Below are 17,761 nucleotides of genomic sequence, written 5' to 3' on the forward strand. Positions count from 1 at the left end.
CCAGAGCCACTGTAAGAAGTGACTGGTAACCGGGAGGGAAAGGACCCTCTATTCCTCGCTCTTTCCAAGAACCCATCCTGAAACATTCTCTGCCGGAGCCTTCATCAGACAGCCACGAACGATCAGATTTCCTGACTTTATAAGGAAACTGAGGTCCACAGGCAAGCGCCCAGCATGCAAAATGACTGCTAGGTCCCTGACTTGCCTTTACCTACCACTTCTCAACACCTCGGTGTTCAGACCCAGGCACTCCCCTGCTAGTCTGCTGAACTGCCCCTTTCTGGCCCTATGGTTCTGGATACCCCAGCCCCATGCCTCTTCTCCAATACTGAGAGGGAAACTGAGGATGCCAGCATCCTGGCAGAACTACCTTCTGCAAATCCAAGAAGATGGGGGCATCAAATTCCCCAGCTGTGCCACACCCCATGCAGGCCAGGTGGTTTCCTTCCTCCAAAGTGAGAATGGGGAGGTAAAGGGAGGGTGCCTTTGCCAGATCTTGCTCTGAATTTGGAGAATGTGGGGCCAGATTCCAAGCAGTCTCCGTGGTGACTCTGGGGCAGGAATGCATCTGGAAACAGGAAGCCCAGCCAGCAGGAATGCAGTGTCTCAGCACAAACGCTTTGTGTGTGGCTCCTAGAACCCCCACTCACCCGACTTACACTCCCCTCCAGGCTATGGCCCCACCCCCTGTGTAGATACTGGCTAGATTGGAACAGCAGCAGCCCTCATGGGGACCCAACCTGACATGGGGGACCCGCATACTTCCCTCCCTTTGTCTTCTGCTGCCCTGATTGTGGCAGCTCCAATCCCAGAATGCTGTAACCCTGTATGACTTGCCACCTCCTCAGTCTCTATTCCCTGCCTCTTCCACCAGAATCATGTCCCTAGGAGAGATGCTGGGAGTGGCACAGCCACCCCCAGCTGCCACCTGATGAAGTGAGCAGCTACCCTAAGTTCCTAGGACACAATGTGGCCTAAGTAGTCATCCCTCAGGCTGGCCAACGATGCCCTCAGTCCCTCCACCTCCCTTCTGTGGGAAAGCCCAGCTTCAGGAAGTGAGTTTCCTGCAAGCTCAGTGCTCAGCTGGGCCCCGGGGGAGGTAGGGCAAAGCCAAGAGCTGGAGGCAGCTGGCTCCTGCCAGCCCAGAGAGGCAAAAGGGGCCTGACCTCCCACTGTAACCTGCAGTGGCTGGAGCTTGCCTCTCCTAGACACTGGAGCTGCCTGTTGTGACAGAGGGTCAACCCTTCCCCAGCCCCGTGCCCAGCAATCCAGAAGCCCTGGAGGCAGCCTCTCATTCTATTCTCAGCCCCTCCCCTTACCCTGGAGGAGTCCTGGGTCCTCAGTTTCTTCATGGATAGAACAAGAATGATAGGGATACCCTATCTATGTACTGTGAGAGTACAGTTAAAGCATTTTAAATGTCCCTAGCACATCTTTAGCCATTAATTATCTGGCTGTATAACTTTGGGAACATCACTTTCCCAGGTCAGTCTGAAGGGGGTTGTATAAGAGGCTATCTTCAGCTACTTCTAAACCTGTGTCATTTCTGAACTTATCATCCCAAATGCAGAGAGAAGTACAAAGTCCCACAGCACAGGTGGTCAGTATGGGTCAGAGGATACTCAGCTCACTGGCTTGGGGTGGGGACAAGGGCCAGGGTAAAGATCAGAGACTGCCCTTAACCTCTGCTGACAAACTGGTTTGGCTAATAACTGCATCTTCCAACGGAGTCTACTGCCAAGCCCAGGCTGTCTGTGTGGCCGCAGAGGACTCTGGTATCAAAACCCTCAGATCTCCTGGGAGGAGAGCCAGATGCCACGGGTCAAGAACAAGGGCCAGAGGTGGATTTTAGCTTGGACCCACTCCACTTCCCAGTGGCAATCAACAGCCCCCCGCATAGGCACTTTCAGTTGTCCCCACCCCGCACTTGTCTTCCTCCACTCCTGTGACACCTCTAACCCATGTGGTTTGTTACAGGAGGGGATCTACCCACATCGAGAGTCCAACCCACACTTTCTGCTTAACATCTGCAAAGTGGCCCCCGATCCCAGCCTTTAAGGTGAAGTTCAAACCAAGTTTGCATTCCAGGTTCCCTTCCGGTCTTAGCTCAGGATCCCCAGCGACCACCGTCCTAAACCGAACATTGGACTCACAGTCACCCCAACCTCTTAGGACTTCTCTCGTCTGCCTGCCCAAGACCCAAGACCTGGGCACACCCACGGCAAGATAGCCCTTAGCACTCGCTGCCATGATATGCATTTCATTCATGCCACCTGCACTGCGCTCTTGCCTGTCATCTCCAGGAAAGCAAGAAAAGTGTCTCTGTTCATATTCCCACTATGCTGAGCGCCCAAGTCAGCATTTACCAGGAAGCAGAATTCACCTTTCGTGAGCATTCTCCCCTACCTTGGGCTGCACCGGACACTAGGTGGCACCAAAGAGGCTGCCCATTTCCCCACCAGCCAGATGCCGGCCGGCCAGCCAGCCTTGATCTTTTCTCTAAAAATAAAGGCTTGTCTTCAGGCAGCCATCCAGGCAAAAGGTGAGACGATTATATCAAGGTGTGAATTACATCCACAGGTGCCCAAGGAGGCCACACTGTCTCCACCAAGATCCCTTTCTCAAAGAGCCCGATAGCATAAGGCTGTCGTCAGAGCCCACGCCCTCTGAAGCCACCTTTGATCTGCTCTGTGAAAATAAACCTGAGGCTGCTGCCCATCCCAGGCTGAGTGGGGGCAGGTTGGGTCTGGAGCACCCAGCAGCTCCCATGAGAACTTTCTGAGATGTCCTCTGGGACTAGAACAAGGGATGACTGATAAATCTTGCAGGAGATCACCACGCCCCACACCCTCTCAAATGCAACCCCATTCAGGCAGGCATACCTAGCACCAGCTGTGACAATCATTTTCTTTTTCAAACTAATGAAGCCAGCTGGGCACAGTGATACATGCCTGTAATCCCAGCCGCTCCAGAGGCTGAGGCAGAAGGATCAAGAGTTCAAAGCCAGTCTCAGCAAAAGCAAGGCACTGAGCAACACAGTGAGACTCTGTCTCTAAATAAAATACAAAATAAACTGGGATGTGACTCAGTGGTGGAGTGCCCCTGAATTCAATCCTGGTACAAAAAAAAAAGTAATGAAGCCAGCAATCTCCCAGGGAAGAGGTGGCAGATACAAGCAGACCAGCCTGGCCCCGAGCCAGGTAGTGGCAATCCCTCAAGGTGGGACTCAGCCGTTCCCTCCCAGGCAAGGCCAACCTGCAGCCCCAGGCCAAGGTTACGGATGGTGAGTTGGTTCTGAATGGGGCAGGCAGCCTCAGGCATGTGCAGGAGGTGCTTCAGTCATATCCCTCTACAGCCCCCATCTTCTGCCTACCCAGCTCATCTGTGTACAACAGTTGCATTGGCAGCTTTACACCAGGTAGAGCAAGGACCACAAAGACAGCTAGCCTAGTCCAGTTCTGGCTGAGCATGAGGCTGCCTCACCAAGAAACCTGCCTCCACCTCTCTGGTCCTCTGTTCCTGTCCCCCAGCATCTCTGCCCCTCTCCAGGCCCCCAAATGAGAAACATCCCAGGAAACCAAGCATCTTTTCAAGAGGGGTAAGGAAGTACCCAGCCCATCTAGAAGCAACCTCTTTCCCTCTCCATCCCCTCCCCCACCCCACCTCATCCGGCACCCTGGCAGCAGAGCAGGTGGAGGGGAATGAGGACCACAGGAGGTAAACACACACTCTACCCAGGAGCAGCTCCTACGCAAGGGCAGGGGAAAGAAGAAAAAATGACATCTACTTTTTGGCCGTGTTTAATGTTTATAAAGCTCATATGTCAAAAACTCTGCACAGTGAATACCATTAGCCTCTGACCCAGCCCTCTCCTAGACACTGCATCCCACCCTGTGCACAAAGGTGTCAAAGGAAGCCTGTGGTGCAGTACCTGTCCTGCAGGGGGAAGGCCAGGGAGAGTGGGGCTGCCCCTGGTACCCATAGCCCGAGTCAAGTCCCAGCCCTTGACCTCACCCAGCGAGGACAAAGGGGGCCCAAACTTAGTTCATGTAAGAGCCACCACCCACCGTCACCCCGTCCCTGCCAACTTGCTCTGGGCACAGCCATGTCCAGAACTGCGATAAGCAGAGCTGTGCTAAGCACCGTGGGGCTCAGGCCCGAGGGCTCAGGGTGGTGGACACCGAGTAGCGCTGGCGGGCATGCTTCTCGCAGTACAGCTCGTCACCCACCCAGAAGTGGCCTCGCATCTTCAAGTTCAGCCCGCAGTCTGCACAGGTGTAGCAACTGGGGTGGCGGTAGCGCCCCTCCTGGATGCGCACTGCCTGGTTCCTGCAGGGGAGGGAGAACCATCAGTCTCAGGACAGGGACAGGATGGACAGAGAGGAGGATCAGGCATGGGGTTATGGATCCCAGGGAGCCAGAGTTGACCTGGGGCAGATTTCAGAAGCTTAGATTTTTTTCAGGCTCAGGATTGAACCCAGGGGCCCCTCATTGCCATTGAGCTATACCCCCAGTCCTTTTTATTTTTTCATTTTTGAGATGGTCTCATTAAGTTGCGCAATTTCTCACTAAGTTGCTGAAGTTGGCCTCTGACTTGTAATCCTCCTTCCTCAGCCTCCCTTGTAGCTAGGATTGCAGGCATGTACCACTGTGCCTAGCAGAAGTTTGGAAATTATGGAAAAAAAACCCAAAGCAATAGCATTTCTCATTCCTCTGGGGAGAGGGGAGGAAATGGGGAAGAGGCGGGGAGGAGGAGAAGAGGAGGCACTCAGGAAGCAGCCAGCCCAGGTCTTCATCGTGAGAAGACTGCAAATAGCCCGGACATGAAGCCACTGGCAGTGCTTCCCTTCAGGGTCCCTGACTGGCTGCCCAGCCCTGCCTGACAACACCCCCGCCCCGCGCCCCCAGAGTGCACCCCGCCTCCATGGCCCCCACACTCACGCGATGCTTGTGCTGCATTTCTCACAGGTGTGGAGCTTAGGTGGGGTGGCCAGTGCCCGGGAGGTGGGCAGGGACGACTGGGGGCTCAGGGAGCTGGGCAGGAAGGCAGGCGAGCCACCTGGAAGGGGCGGGGAGACGGACATTTGAGAACTCCCCCACCTACGGCAGCAGCCAGCTGTATTTAGTGACACTGCTGGGGCCGCTCCCAGGCTTGTAGAAGATGCTTATGGGACTCAAAAGCAATAGTGGGTATGACGGCCCATAGGAGGAAGAAAGAAGGTCCAGCCAGACCCTGGGTGAGGCTGGCAGCGGGCATGAAGGCCAACCATGGCCCCTGAGTTCGCCCTTCTAAGGCAACCTGGGAGCATCGGTGCCGAGTGCCTGACCTCAAAGTAGGTGTTCCCTCCCTCGTGATCCAGTCACGGTCAACAGTGCTAGGCAATGACAGTGCCACATGCCTTTGTAGTTTTCAAAGGGCTTTTGGATGCAGTATTGCATCTGAGCAGGTGAACAGCATGAAAAGGCGCGCAGAGAAACTGGGCCGCTATTGTCCCTGCTCCAGCTAAGGACCCTGAGGCTCTCTTGACGAAGTCACCACATGTCTGTGCTCCCCTTCCCCACCACAGCTGGCCCTGGGCCTTCTTCTGGGAACTGCAGAGGCCTCAGGTCAGGATGGACGAGATGTGCTCTGGGGCGGGGCCGCAGCTCCTTGGCTGAGCACTTGCCTAGCATGTGCGAGACCCTAAGTCCATCCCCGCACCACATCATTTAAAAAAAAAGAATTGTTCCAAATCTCACCCGGCCCACCCTGCCTCTGCAAACACTCCTAGGAGCCAGCCCCAGGGACGGTCATTCTGCAGCAACAAGTCCCCTCCTGCCTGCCTGTTCCATCATCTCTCTTCCTCTCTCCCCTGAACAGGCGCTGTCTCTCTCTGCTGCTCTAAAGAGCATTCCTCCTGAAGGATTAGAACACTGATCTCGCAGCATCCCCTTCCTTGGGAGCTGGCCAGGCCAGTCTGCCCCAGTAAAAAAGAGCTCTTCTCGAGGGTCACATCCCACTCCTGTTCACTGAATGAAGAGCAAAAGGCTGACAGGAGCCCACATGGTCTGTCTGCTCCTGGCGGCACCTCACCAGGCAGGGTGACCTCCCTGACTCTCCTAGTTAAGAGGGCTCCTCAGCCTGGCTCTGAAGGCCCACATCACAGGGAATACGCTCCCTGCCGCCAGGCCAGACTTGTTCTCTCATGCCACACCCATCAGCCCTCTGGCTTTGGGCCTCCACATTCCACAGTGTTCCAAGGCCACCTTCTTAAGGCTGTTTATTGAAGTCTTGGTCTTGTTTTGGGGCCAAGTCAAAACCTCCAAGAAGCCCTCCCTAGAGACCTAGCCCCCAGTGCCCAACGTCCACTCCCTAGGCACTTTCCTGGTCTCAGCCAGCACTGCCTGCCGCCTTCTGTGTGCATACCTGGTAACTCTGAGCAGACTGTAAGCTCTTTAAGGACAGGGACTGTGGCTTGACACGGCTTCCCTGGCCCCTAGTTCTGTGATGAGCAGTTAATAGACACTTCAGAAACTCTACTTCCTTAGCCTGTGGGGTCAGGGTCCCAGAAGACCCAGGGACTCGCCTTCCCATGGAGCCTGCGGCCTCACCTCTCTCCTCAGCCTCCAGAGCTTCCTGCAGGAGCCGAAAGGAACTGGACTGCCTGGGGGCCACCCGAGCCTCGCGGTTTTCCTGCAGCATCTTGAACACTTCCGAGTCCTCCTCCAGGAGGCAGCTCCCAGCCTCCGAGTCCACGCTGCGGGGTGGGGCAGCCAGGAATGAGGGTCCCATGCGGGCCGGGTGTTAGGACAAGCCACAGGTCAGAAGAGCATGGGGGAGGGCGTTCTGGGAGCTGGCGGAGAGCCCAGCAGGCTCAGAGGGGCGGGACGCCATCCCTCCCGGTGAAGCCAGCCTCCCACCTGTCCCTCTCAGGCCCTCCAGGTGCCCTCCCCACCCTGCAGGGTCTTCTGGTACCTGAACCTGGGGCTGGAGGACCTGGGGCCTGGGGAAGGCGGCAGCACTCGCAGGGCCGAGTCGCCAGCGCGGCCGAGACCGGCCTGTGGGAGGAGAGCAGCGGGAGGAGTCAGGGCCCAGCCCAGCACCACGCGCCCACGGGCGCCGCCAGACTCTGCTCCCCGGACCAACGCCAGGGGGCGCCCGGCCCCCGCTGACCAGCAGGCCCCTTGCAAGTGACCGGCACCCTGCCCCGCCCACAGGGCCAGGGCACCAGGGCTACAGGGTTCCAGAAGCCAAGGTGGGGCCAGCGCCCAGCTGCGGAGGCACGTGGCATCTGCGAGGAGGCCGAGCAAGGGGCGGAGAAAGACACCAAGTGACTAGCTCCGGACGCCCCTCTCTGTTAGGTCAAGCTGCCTGTTGGGGCTCTGGTCCCACAGAACAAGCAGAGAGGAAGCCAGTTGCCCTTCTGTGGGAAGGCCATGGAAACGTAAAAGGGTGGAAAAAGGGGTCAAGCTCACTGCAGAGAACTGCAAGGTCAGGATGGACAAGATGTGCTCCTGCCCTGGGGTGTAGCTCAGTGGCAGGAGAGGACTTGGAGCTGAAGAATGACCAGTCCCAGTCCGTGGTGGCTGGTTCCAGCTCTGATGTGTAGCTCCTGGGAGTGTTTACAGAGGCATGGAGGGCCGGGTGAGATTTGGAGCAATTTGTTTGTTTTGTTTTGTTAATGTGGTGCTGGGACTGGAACTCACACAGCTAGCTGCCCTACAGTGAGGCCATGGTAACATCAAGGGCTAGAGCCAAGGAGTCAGGTCAGGGGCTGGGCAGGCGCTCCTGCCACACATGCTGCTCCTTCCCCGGAGAAGGCCAGACTCTGGCTGCCTGACCTCGCCCATCTGCCCTAGGAGGTCTGGTCCTGCCCCACAGAACTTCAGGAGCCAAGCCCATTCTGAGCCCACGCCCTGGCCCCAGGGATGCCCATCCATCCAGGCTCCAGAATTTCCTCACCTTCACCTTCCTTGTCAACCCTTGAGGCTGGTTTCTGGCCAGCACTTCAGTGTCCTCCCCCACTCTGTCCCCGTCCTTGCCAACCCCAACCGGATACCACTAAGTGGAGGAGGGGGTGCCATCTAATGAGCTAATGGAGAGGGGACAAGCAAGCAGGTCAGGGAGGCCAGGGAGACCAGGGCAGAGATCCTGGCAAGCCAAATACTCTCACTTTACTATTCAAAGTCAAGGATGAATTATGAAGTCAAATTTTAAAGCTGCCGGTAGAGCCAGCGTTGTGTGGTTGACTGAAGAACTGTGCCCGGGGTCCTCAAGAACAATGTCGCAGGCTGGGGCTTAACTCCGTGGTGCAGCACTTGCCTAGTATTCTCAAAGCTTTGGGTTCCCTCCGCAGCACGTGCCCTCCATGGGGTACCAGCCCTGGGCAGAGGGTGGGCTAACATCCAGCCTAGGCCCCCTCAGGAGCCAAGTCCTCATTCCCAGCCAGAGGGAGAGCTCTTGGCATTAGCTCCGGAAGGCATGTGCTTGCTTGGAGGGGGCCATTTGCAGTTTCCAGAGAGCACCAGAGGGCTGGAGGTGTCCTACACCCTGGACTCTACAGCCCCAGCCAGTCAGGAGCCTGCTGCCAGGTCAGGGCACCTCCACACCCTCCATCCCGCAGCCCTTCCTGGAGAGCCAACGCTCCCACTTGGAGAGGACCTGCCTTACCTCCTCCCCAGACAGGGAGGGACCCTGCCTTCACAGAATGACCCTTCCTGTCCAAGATCAGGAAGGCTGCTCCTCCTCCCATGCCCATCGAGAGCATGTCTCTAGCCCAAGCCCTCCAAGTTGTTCCGGGGAGCATGGGTGCCAGGAGAAATTCTGTGGTTCAACACATTTTGGAAATTAATCAGATCAAATGTGCTTCTTTCTCATGAACTTTGAGCCTCTAAGACACCAAAGGGCAGTGACGCTCAAGAGGGAGCTATGGAGCCTGTGACTCCTGTACCCAGAGGCACAGTCTGTAGGTCAGAGGGATTTCTGGTTGTTTACCAATAAACGCATCCCCAGAGCCTACAGGGTGCCTGACGTGAAGCAGCTGCTCCATAAACACTTGTCACAGGAGTGACGGGAGTCCTCAGGGTTGGAGAAGGGAATTCAGACCATCTAGTCTGCTGACGCCAAGAAAGGAAGAGGGTCTATTGCAGGCTTCACAACAGAGGTGGGACTGATCAGGGTCCCCCTGCCACCCAGCCCTGGGCTGCCCTTTAATATGGGGACTTGTTAAAGTGCAGATCGCTGTCCCACACACCTGTGTCCCATTCAGCAGGACTAGACTGGGGCCTGAGAATCCGCACTTCTAACAAGTTCCCAGGTGCTGCTGGTTTGAGGCCTACTCCCCTCTGCCACCCATGTCCCCTAAGGAGACCATGAAGGCCTGTCCTTGAGTACCAGGGTCCTCCAGAGACAACAGCCCCCAGGAGGATCAGACAGAAAGCAGCTAGGAGGGACCACCAGCCCTAGGCCAAGGTCATTTCCAGCTTGTCTGGGACCCCCCCATACCCAAACACACCAGGTTTCACTCGGACCCTGTCTCCTCCTCTCCCAGAATGTCTGTTGCCCATCATCCTCTAAAGCCCACCCTGTGCTCCCTCCAGTGACCAGAAAAATTCCTAATGAAGCCACCTGAGGCCCACATTTATCTCTCCCCTTCCAGAACACCTTCTCCTTTTGTAATTACTACCACACTGTTTAGAGCCTAATTGTTCCAGAACTGTTTTGCATATTTGTCTTATCTAGACAACTACATCTTAAATTCTTTAAAGACAGGGATTTCAGGGAGCACCTCTCCATGCCCATAGTACCCTCCAGGCTGACCATGAGGCAGGCACAGGGCTGGTTACCAGGAAGCCTGCCCTGGGCAACCCCGGAGAACCCTGTCCTTCTCTAGAGTTCCCAGTTTCTAGTACCCTCCCCCAGCCACCCCCTAAGGCTCTGCTTTCTGGAACACAGCAGAATCAACCCGGAGGTAAGATGTCAGCAGCTGGGCCTCATCCCTTTCACCCTAAAGGCTGGACATGCCCCCACCCATGCTGCCCCCAGCAGCTGTGGTCCAGGACTCTTGCTGCCTCACTCCTTCACCTCCTCACCCCTGTCCTTGAGGAGGAGAAATGCCACCAGTGTACATGGGACCTGGGCGGAGGAGGAATCCAGCAAAGGGAGGCAGACAGAGAGCAAGCCAAGTGCAGCCTGGGGCAGAACCACAGTCCCGAGGGGCTTATCCAGGCTGACCGGCTGACCGAGATTGAGCAGGAAGGAGGGCTGGGGACGGGAGCTGGGGGCTTGGGGAGGGGAGGAATGTGTTCAAGAGATGCAGCCAGAGCCTAGAGGGATTTATCCCAACAACAGCAGCAAAACTATGTCAGCCCCAGCCCAAGAGAAACACTGAGAAGGGAGGAAGCCAGCAGGAAGGGGAGGGGGGTGGCGGAGCGGGAGGAGGGGTGAGGAGTAGGTCTGGAGGGACGGGGCACTGGCCAGGCAGGTCTCAGGCACATGGGGCCCACCAGAAGCCACAGCCTCTGGCTCAATAGAAAAGCACACCTGTCACCAGGAGAGCCCCACAGGCAGCCGGGTGGAAAGGAAGGCGCTTCTCCCCCCTGGGTCCTCACCTGTCGGCCTGCTGGGCGGCTCCCACAGGAGAATCGGTCAGCAGCAGTGAGGCCTGGTGAGTGTGTCAGACCCTGGAAACTGAAAGGGAGGAAATGGAGCGTGGGTGCAGGGCTCCCCACAGCCTGCCCAGGGACAAGGAGGGGCCTTCGGGGTCCCCAAGGGTAACTAGTGAGACTCTGAGGGGCCTGGCCCAGATCTGGTAGCCCAGGAGGCCAAGGCGCCCACCTGCTGTGCTCACCTGTGGCTAGTCACCAGCGCTCCAGAGGGGGCCAGTGGGCTGGTGGGAGGTGGGGTGGAGAAGGGGCTGCCTGGCCGGGGGCTGAGGGAGGCCGGGCTGGAGTAGGCAGACCTCAGGGAGGACTGGCTGTCAAGGTGTGTCCTCAGAGAGCCCTGTGGAGAGAGGGCAGTGGGAGGAGCTGGGCTGCGCAGCTCGCTCCCTCAGCCTCACCGCTGGGGTGGTCAGGGCTGCGGCTCCTAGTCCCGAAGGCCATGGCTTACCTGGAAGCGAGTTGCCAATACTTCCAAGCAACCCTCCCCGTTGGTCTGCCCAGGAGAGGCAGCCCCAGACCTGAAGAGGCAACAGAGGGAAAAAAAGTGTCCCAGGAGTCCTGGGCCCCCCAACCCCCTATACCCTGTGACGATGCTGTCCCCAGACCTGGTTCTCAAGACTTGCAAAACATCCAGGACATGTGGACATGAGTTGTCAGCTTTTAACTTAGCCAAATTCAAAACAAACAGCTGTTATAAACGAACCACCATCATTTTTTTAAAAGAAAGGACAGAATTGGTCCCAAAAATAGAAAAGATGTAATTTTAGCAAAACATTCAATAAATTCAATTTTATTAGAAACTCCTTTCATATCCCACTCCTCTTCCCCCCCCCCCCATTCCATCTAGACTTTGTCACTGGTCAGCATCGGTCTGTAGGTGGAAGCTGGGGACGATGGCCGACTCTATAGAAATAATCCTTCACGGTTGAACCCCTGGAGAAACTGATGCTGAGAGAGGGGAAATGAACTGCTGAAAGTCCCAAAGCCCCTCAGCGCCAGAGCCAGACACTCACTTTCCCCACCCACAGGCTTTCCCCCACTGCTGGTGACCTGAAGCCTGTGAGAGGGTCACTCAGGGTCCCTTCCTCAGGCTTCTCCTACAAGGGCAGACCAGCCCCTTTCCCTCCATGACAGGCAGCTGAAGGACCTGGAGAACCAGAGCAATAAGCAGGCCCTCTCTCCACCAAGAGTAGCCAGTGACAGGAGCTTCCCTTCTCCAGGGACCCCTTTCCAAAGCCCTTCCCAGTGGAGCCAGCTGGGACCTTAAATAGGAGGTCACTGGTGGGCTGAAGCTGGCTAAAGTGGGGAGAGAGCCCCTGCTTCCCATCCTCGCTACGCCAAGACCACACGCTGCACAGTCCCTAGACTTCTGGTCACTTCTGAAGAAGTCAGTCAGTGGAACCTCTGCCTCCTTGGGGAGGTATCAGGAGCCCAGCTCCGGCTCTGCCCCAGAGCCCTGCTTCCTGCCCCAGAGCATCTGAATGCCCATGGGAGGGGTGAGGAGGGGGTTCAGCAAAGGGAGCAAGCCCCCTGGAGCTGTGGCTTGCCTGGGTATGTGCTCCCGAGAGGGACCCGAGAGGGGATGATGGTGTCAGCAGCTCCCATCCTTCCCCATCCCAGACTGCCACCTCCTGTAGACTTGGGTTCCATTCCCAGATGCCATAAGGTACACTCCACCCTCCTCCCCTGGGTCCCACTCCTGCAAACACTCAGGGGCCAGAGTGGCATGAAGAGAGCCAGCGTCATGGGAGTCAGCTCCTGCAGCACTCGGGGAAGAGCTCTTGGGTGAGGGGGGCATGCGGCAGTGCTGGAGAGAGCCCGGCAGGAGGAGTGCCGGCAGAGAGGTGGGAGGTATCCAGAGGGCCCTCCTGACTTGGAATCTCCCAGCATTCCTGATCTGTGACTCACTGTGATGGCCCACCCCAGGAAGCCACCTGGTCCTCACAACCCTGGCCTCTGGTTCAAAATCCCATAAGCCCAGGAATCTTCCTTCCCCAGCAGGACCTGGTGACCCGGAGGGATGAAGGAACTCCATGAGAAAAAGAGGCCCAAATTCCCTTCCCCCACCTACATCTGAATAAAGGCCACCTCCTCTTCTAGGCCAGGGTCCGGAGACCCGCCTAGGACACACCTTCCTTAGAAGTCTCCCCTCTTCAACCCACTTCATGCCCACACCCTGTGCACTCTTGGGAACCTGTCAAACCCGGGCTTCCAGGTAGCTGGTGCCAGCTTGCCCTGCCCAGCCTGTGGCTACCTGCCCAGCCTGGCGCCCACCTTCAACCAGCTGGCCAAAGGGACACCCTTCAGCCCACCCTGCTTCCCTCTCCCCTGCTGTGGGCCTGGAACCTGGGACCTCCTCAGAGATGTGCAAAAGGAGCCTGGGAAGGCCAGGATGGGGCTGCCCTGCGAGTTGAGGGTGGAGTGAGGCAGCTGCCTGACAGTGGGCCTGCAGAGGGTGGGGGAGGCCCACAGGCCCAGAAGTGGGGAGCCTACCGGTCCAGCTGCAGTCTCAGGGGTGAGGCACTCTGGCGGATCTTGCTCTGAGCCTCAGCGTGAAGCATGCCCTCTGCACTCTCCCCATTAATGGCCAAGATGATGTCTCCAGGCCGGAGGTCAGCGGCCTCTGCCCTGCCCCGCTCAGTTACCTGCCAGGGATAAAGAGCGGGTGGGTTCACCGTAGCCACGCAGAGATGCTGAGGTGGTGGTGCACCGGGGGAGGGATGGAGCAGGAGGGGACTTCCCTCTGCTGCCCAAGAAGCACAGAAACTGGGCTCAACCTTTGACCCCCACTCCCCTCTCTCTGCCCTTCATTGTCCAGCTCACCGGTTAATCCCCTCCAAACACTCCAGTGGCAGCCCCCTCCTCTCCTCTCACCCCAAAACACACACACACACACACACACACACACACACACACAGCTTCTAACCGAGGCCTCCCAGGAATGTGTGGTGGCAGACTTTCAGGACCTGAGCTGGGAAATACTTTTGATAGAGAGCCCTGCCCGTGCAAATCACACCTTGCAGGTGGCTGCCTGCACACCGACCGCCCTCTGTGGGAAAGCTCCCAGCCTGGGTCAAGAGGAAACTGTCAAGAACTCAGGGGGCTCTTGTCCTCTAACCACCTCAAATGGCTGCCAGCAGGTGTAGGATTAGTAACTGAGGAGCAAAGGGCAAGCCCGCTCCTTGGCCCACTCCCTAGAAGCCGGTTCCTAAAGTGGCCCCAGGCCCCACAGCAACAGTGCCCAGCCCTCCTGCTGCCCATACTGCCAGCAGCAGGCCTCAGACTCCAGAACAAAACAAGGGAGGCATCTGTGGAACCCGGGGTAGACAGGGCGTACGTAGCTCCTTATCTCCCAAACTAGTCCTTACCTTGGTCACCCTGATGGGTGTGTGGAAATCCCTGCCCCCGGTGATGCGGAAGCCCCAGGGTGCTGGCCCCAGCACATCCACCGTCAGCGCCATGCTTGAGGAGGGGAGGACAGGAAGGTGGGGTCCACTCCCCACGACCTACTGGAGGGAAAAAGGAGAAAAGGTGACAGGTCCCCAAGCAGACGTCAGGGGCTGGGGTGGTAGAGGAAGTGACTAAGTCCCTCCCTCACCCCCAAGTTTCACTTCCCCCCACCCTGAGAAACCGGCTCAGTTCCCACTTCGTGGTCTTTAGCCCAGCAGCTCCCAAGAGGCTGCTATCCTCATGCCACACAGGGCCTTGCTGGAGAATGGGTGGGCAGGGGCTGGCAAGCGTCGAGATATCTGCATTTCCTTCCTCCCCTCCTCCACCATCAGGACTAAGTCTCTCAAGTGCTTGCTTCCTGTCCCCAAAACTGACAGCACAAGGTACTTCCTCCCCACTTTGGGGGAGGGCAGGCCGGTGGCCTGGGTAAAGAAAGACTCTGGCACAGGAGAGACAGCAAAGAAGGGGTGGCCCCACCAGACTAAGTAAAAATCTGACCAGGCTGGGGGTTGGCTGGGGTCAGGTCAAGGTCTTCAGAGGGGCCTCCTGGCTGCCTGCCCAGCCCCTGACAATGTGATTCAGATGGACAAGATCCACTTCCCACTGCCCCCAGGGGCCTGCTGCCCTCTGAACAGCCCCAGCAAGGAGGCCAGGGCTCATCTGCAGATTGGGGCACACCCACCCCCTGCTGCTGGCCAGCCCGGAGAGAGGGCTGATGCTGCCTGCCAGCTGGGGCCACAGGCCTCCCATCCACTGCCCCCTCTGCTGGGCAAGGGAGTGTCCTTGCAGACCAGGCCCTTGTGGGATTTCCTGAGCCTCTAGATCTGGAGCCAGGAGCCAACCCTGGCAGGAAGCTGCCCAGCACCCATCCTGGGGCTGTCCCTGGGGAGGTCCAGAGACTGCAAGTGCTGCCTGCTCTCTCCAGAACACGGCACCCTGGGGAGGGGATACTCAGGCCAGCCGGTCTGTCTGCCCCTCCCCTGTCAGCTAGCTTCCCCTTTTGCCCAGGCGTGGGCTCTGTCCCTCCCCGGGTCCCCAGGCCCTCGGGCTCTCGGTTCCCAAGGCCGGGTGCTGGTGGCTCGCGAATGCCCTGATTCCCAGACCTTTGAGCCGGCCGGTGGACTCCGACTGTCCGCGCTGTTGGTGCCGCAGGGAGGAGCCCAGCCTGTCTGCCCAGCTCTCCCAGTTCTGGAGCTTTCTTCCCTCTAAGGCCAAAGTACCCCCACAGGCAGGGGGCTGGAGGAAGAGCACGGTGTCCGGGGAGTGCCGGCCAGCGGGGCCCACGCCGAGAAGAGGCTGCAGGGAGAGGGGCTGTGGGCCGAGGGCAGGGTCCCGCCGCGGGAGGCCAGAGCCGGCGCGGCCGTGCGGAGGGTGCGCAGGTGGGCGCGCGCTCACCTGGCTGCCGCTCACCTGTCTGCCTGGGCGGCCAGGCCGGGGAGGGCAGGGAAGGAGGGAGGCAGGAAAGGAGGGCGAGGACCCGCCGCCGCTCCCGCCGCCGCCGTCTGCCCGACTCTGGGGAGAGCCCGCCCGGGGCTCCGGGACCTGCCTCCGCCCATGTGATCCCGGGGCCGCCCCTGCCGCCGCCCCTGGCCCGGGAAGCCGCCTCCTCCGCGCTGCTGAGCCCGGGCGCTGCCACCTGGCCCGCGCCCCACTGGAGAGATGGTGACAGACTCTCCCCAGGGCCCCCTCTAGGCTGCCGTCGTCCTGCCGAGGTGCCCGCATCCTCCCGAATGCCCCTGAATGCAGGGACGCCGTTCAAGTGACGACTTCTCTCCCCCTGCGCAGACAGGCTGCGCCCCCTAAGCTGCCCCCTTAGGCTCCCCCAGGCCGGCCGCGTGCCCCTTCTACAAAAGGGTCCTCGAGCCCCTCTTCCCCCGGCCGGGGAGGGCTGCCTGGTCTGCCTGCGGTCCTCCCGGCTCCTCCGCCCACTCCAGCTCCCACGCTGGCGCAAATGCGGTCTCGACATCCACAAATCCCAAGCTAGGGCCACCCTTCCGCCCTCCTCTGCTCCCTTCCTGGACGGACGGCCAGCCATCCGACATGCTGGCTTAGCGTGGTCCACCATGGTTCCTTCTCTAAACGCAGAGTGCCCTGGTTGAGATACCCAACAAGCCCGCCTTGCGCAGGGGGACCTGGAGAAGATGGAGACTCCTGACGGGAGGGTCGTCAGGCACCTCTCCTCCCTGCTGACCTGCCTGAGGTGGACCAGCCTGAACCACCACCACTGGTTCTGCCTGCCCTTTCCCATCTGTCTACCGCACAGGCGCTAGGGATAGGGACAAGACAGCCAAGAAGGAGGCTCAGGTGCCAGCTCAGGCAGGAGGAGCCATCTGGCCAATGGTTTCCCCAGAGCCATACCTGGCAACCCTCACCCTGGGGAAGTCTGGGCCCTCGGAGCCTCCTCCTGCACCTTCGGCTGGCCTTCCAACTTGGCACTCTGGGGAGCACACCTGTGGGCACAGCTGTAACCTGCCTGCCTCAGGTGTGAGTCATTCCTCTGAGTTCCTCTGTGAGGAGTGCCCTCAGCACCTCCTTGCCTACCCTGTCCCCGTCTCATCCTCCTGTACTCTGTCCAGCTGTCTGCCCTGCCACCTCCCACAGCCTCTGTCCTGGGTGTGTAAACTACTTTCCTGTGGACTAACCCCAAGCCTCCTGGCAGGGTGCTTTGCTTGTTGCACCAGCCATACCTCCCCAGCTAGATTGGAAGCATCCACCACCTTTCTTTCTTTTTTTTCTTTTTTTTTTTTTTTTCCGTCCTGGGGATGGAAGCCAGGGCCTTCTGGATGCTAAGCACGTGCTTTCCACTGAGGGATACCTTCAGCCCCCGGAAGCCCCTTGAGGGAGCCAGAAATCTAAGCCAGGCAACCACAGCCTTGGGGGTCACACAAATCTAGCCTCGAATGCCACATCTGCCTCTTACTGTGTGGTTGTGGGCAATTTCCTCAGCTCTTCCAGGCCTCAGTTTCCCTATGTAGTAATGCTTAGCTTACCCTCCCATCATGTAGATTGCTCTCCATAGGCAAAGTCCAAGGATTACAAAGAGGTGTAAAAACAGAGCGCCTGCCACAAATGAGAGGGTGGAAGGTGGCGGCAGGGAGCGGGGACAAAGGAAGGGAAATTCGTGCATTCAATTCAGCCAGTCAATGATTCAAACAATATTCAAGCCAGGTGTGGTAGTTTTCACCAGTAATCCCAGCTACTCAGGTGAGGCAGGAAGATGGATCATAAATTCAGGGTCACTCTTATGAGACACTGTCTCAAAAAAAAAAAGTCTCAGTGGTAGAGTGTCCCTGGGTTCAATCCCCAGTAACACACACACACAAATTCATTCAGCAAATATCTATTGAGTGTCCACTGGGTGCCAGGCAGTGAGCCATGTGGTCCTCAGGGGGATCCTCCACCGGTGTACTTTGGACAGTCTATAAACATCTATAGGTTCATCTGCAGCGTTTCCTGCTCTGTGGGTTGTGCATTCACAAAACCTACCACAAAGACAAGTCCGCTGAGCTGGGTCATGACTCTGTGACACAGAAGGGACCCATCCTGCTCTAAGTGATTCTGTGCCCTGCGTACAAATCACTCTTGTCACTTGATGGGGTAAACCATCCCCAGAAATCCTGACCCTCCCTTCACCTACCCCCTCATGCCAGGTACAAAAGTGGCCGTCTTA

General features: G+C 58.1%; 1 protein-coding gene across 10 annotated transcripts; it reads right to left on the minus strand.

The window, feature by feature from the left end:
* Positions 1-3,790: 3,790 nt before the first annotated feature.
* Positions 3,791-16,604, minus strand: Pdlim2 (PDZ and LIM domain 2). Of its 10 annotated transcripts, none has more exons than XM_047551503.1 (11): positions 16,450-16,604; positions 15,195-15,387; positions 14,010-14,147; positions 13,135-13,286; positions 11,090-11,159; positions 10,830-10,981; positions 10,591-10,669; positions 6,956-7,038; positions 6,592-6,737; positions 4,942-5,059; positions 3,791-4,329 (listed from the first exon to the last, which is right to left on the minus strand). In XM_047551503.1, exons 3-11 carry the CDS (start codon positions 14,100-14,102, stop codon positions 4,152-4,154), a joined length of 1,071 nt encoding a protein of 356 aa, XP_047407459.1. In that variant the 5' UTR covers positions 14,103-14,147; positions 15,195-15,387; positions 16,450-16,604; the 3' UTR covers positions 3,791-4,151. The 10 variants fall into 10 exon arrangements, with proteins under 10 accessions (XP_047407459.1, XP_047407462.1, XP_047407460.1 ...); XM_047551506.1 differs by having other exon boundaries at positions 16,464-16,561; XM_047551504.1 differs by lacking the exon at positions 16,450-16,604 and adding an exon at positions 15,502-15,635.
* Between the last annotated feature and the right edge of the window lie 1,157 nt (positions 16,605-17,761).

Source organism: Sciurus carolinensis, chromosome 4, assembly GCF_902686445.1.
Source record: "Sciurus carolinensis chromosome 4, mSciCar1.2, whole genome shotgun sequence".
NCBI classification, from domain to species: Eukaryota; Metazoa; Chordata; class Mammalia; order Rodentia; family Sciuridae; genus Sciurus; species Sciurus carolinensis.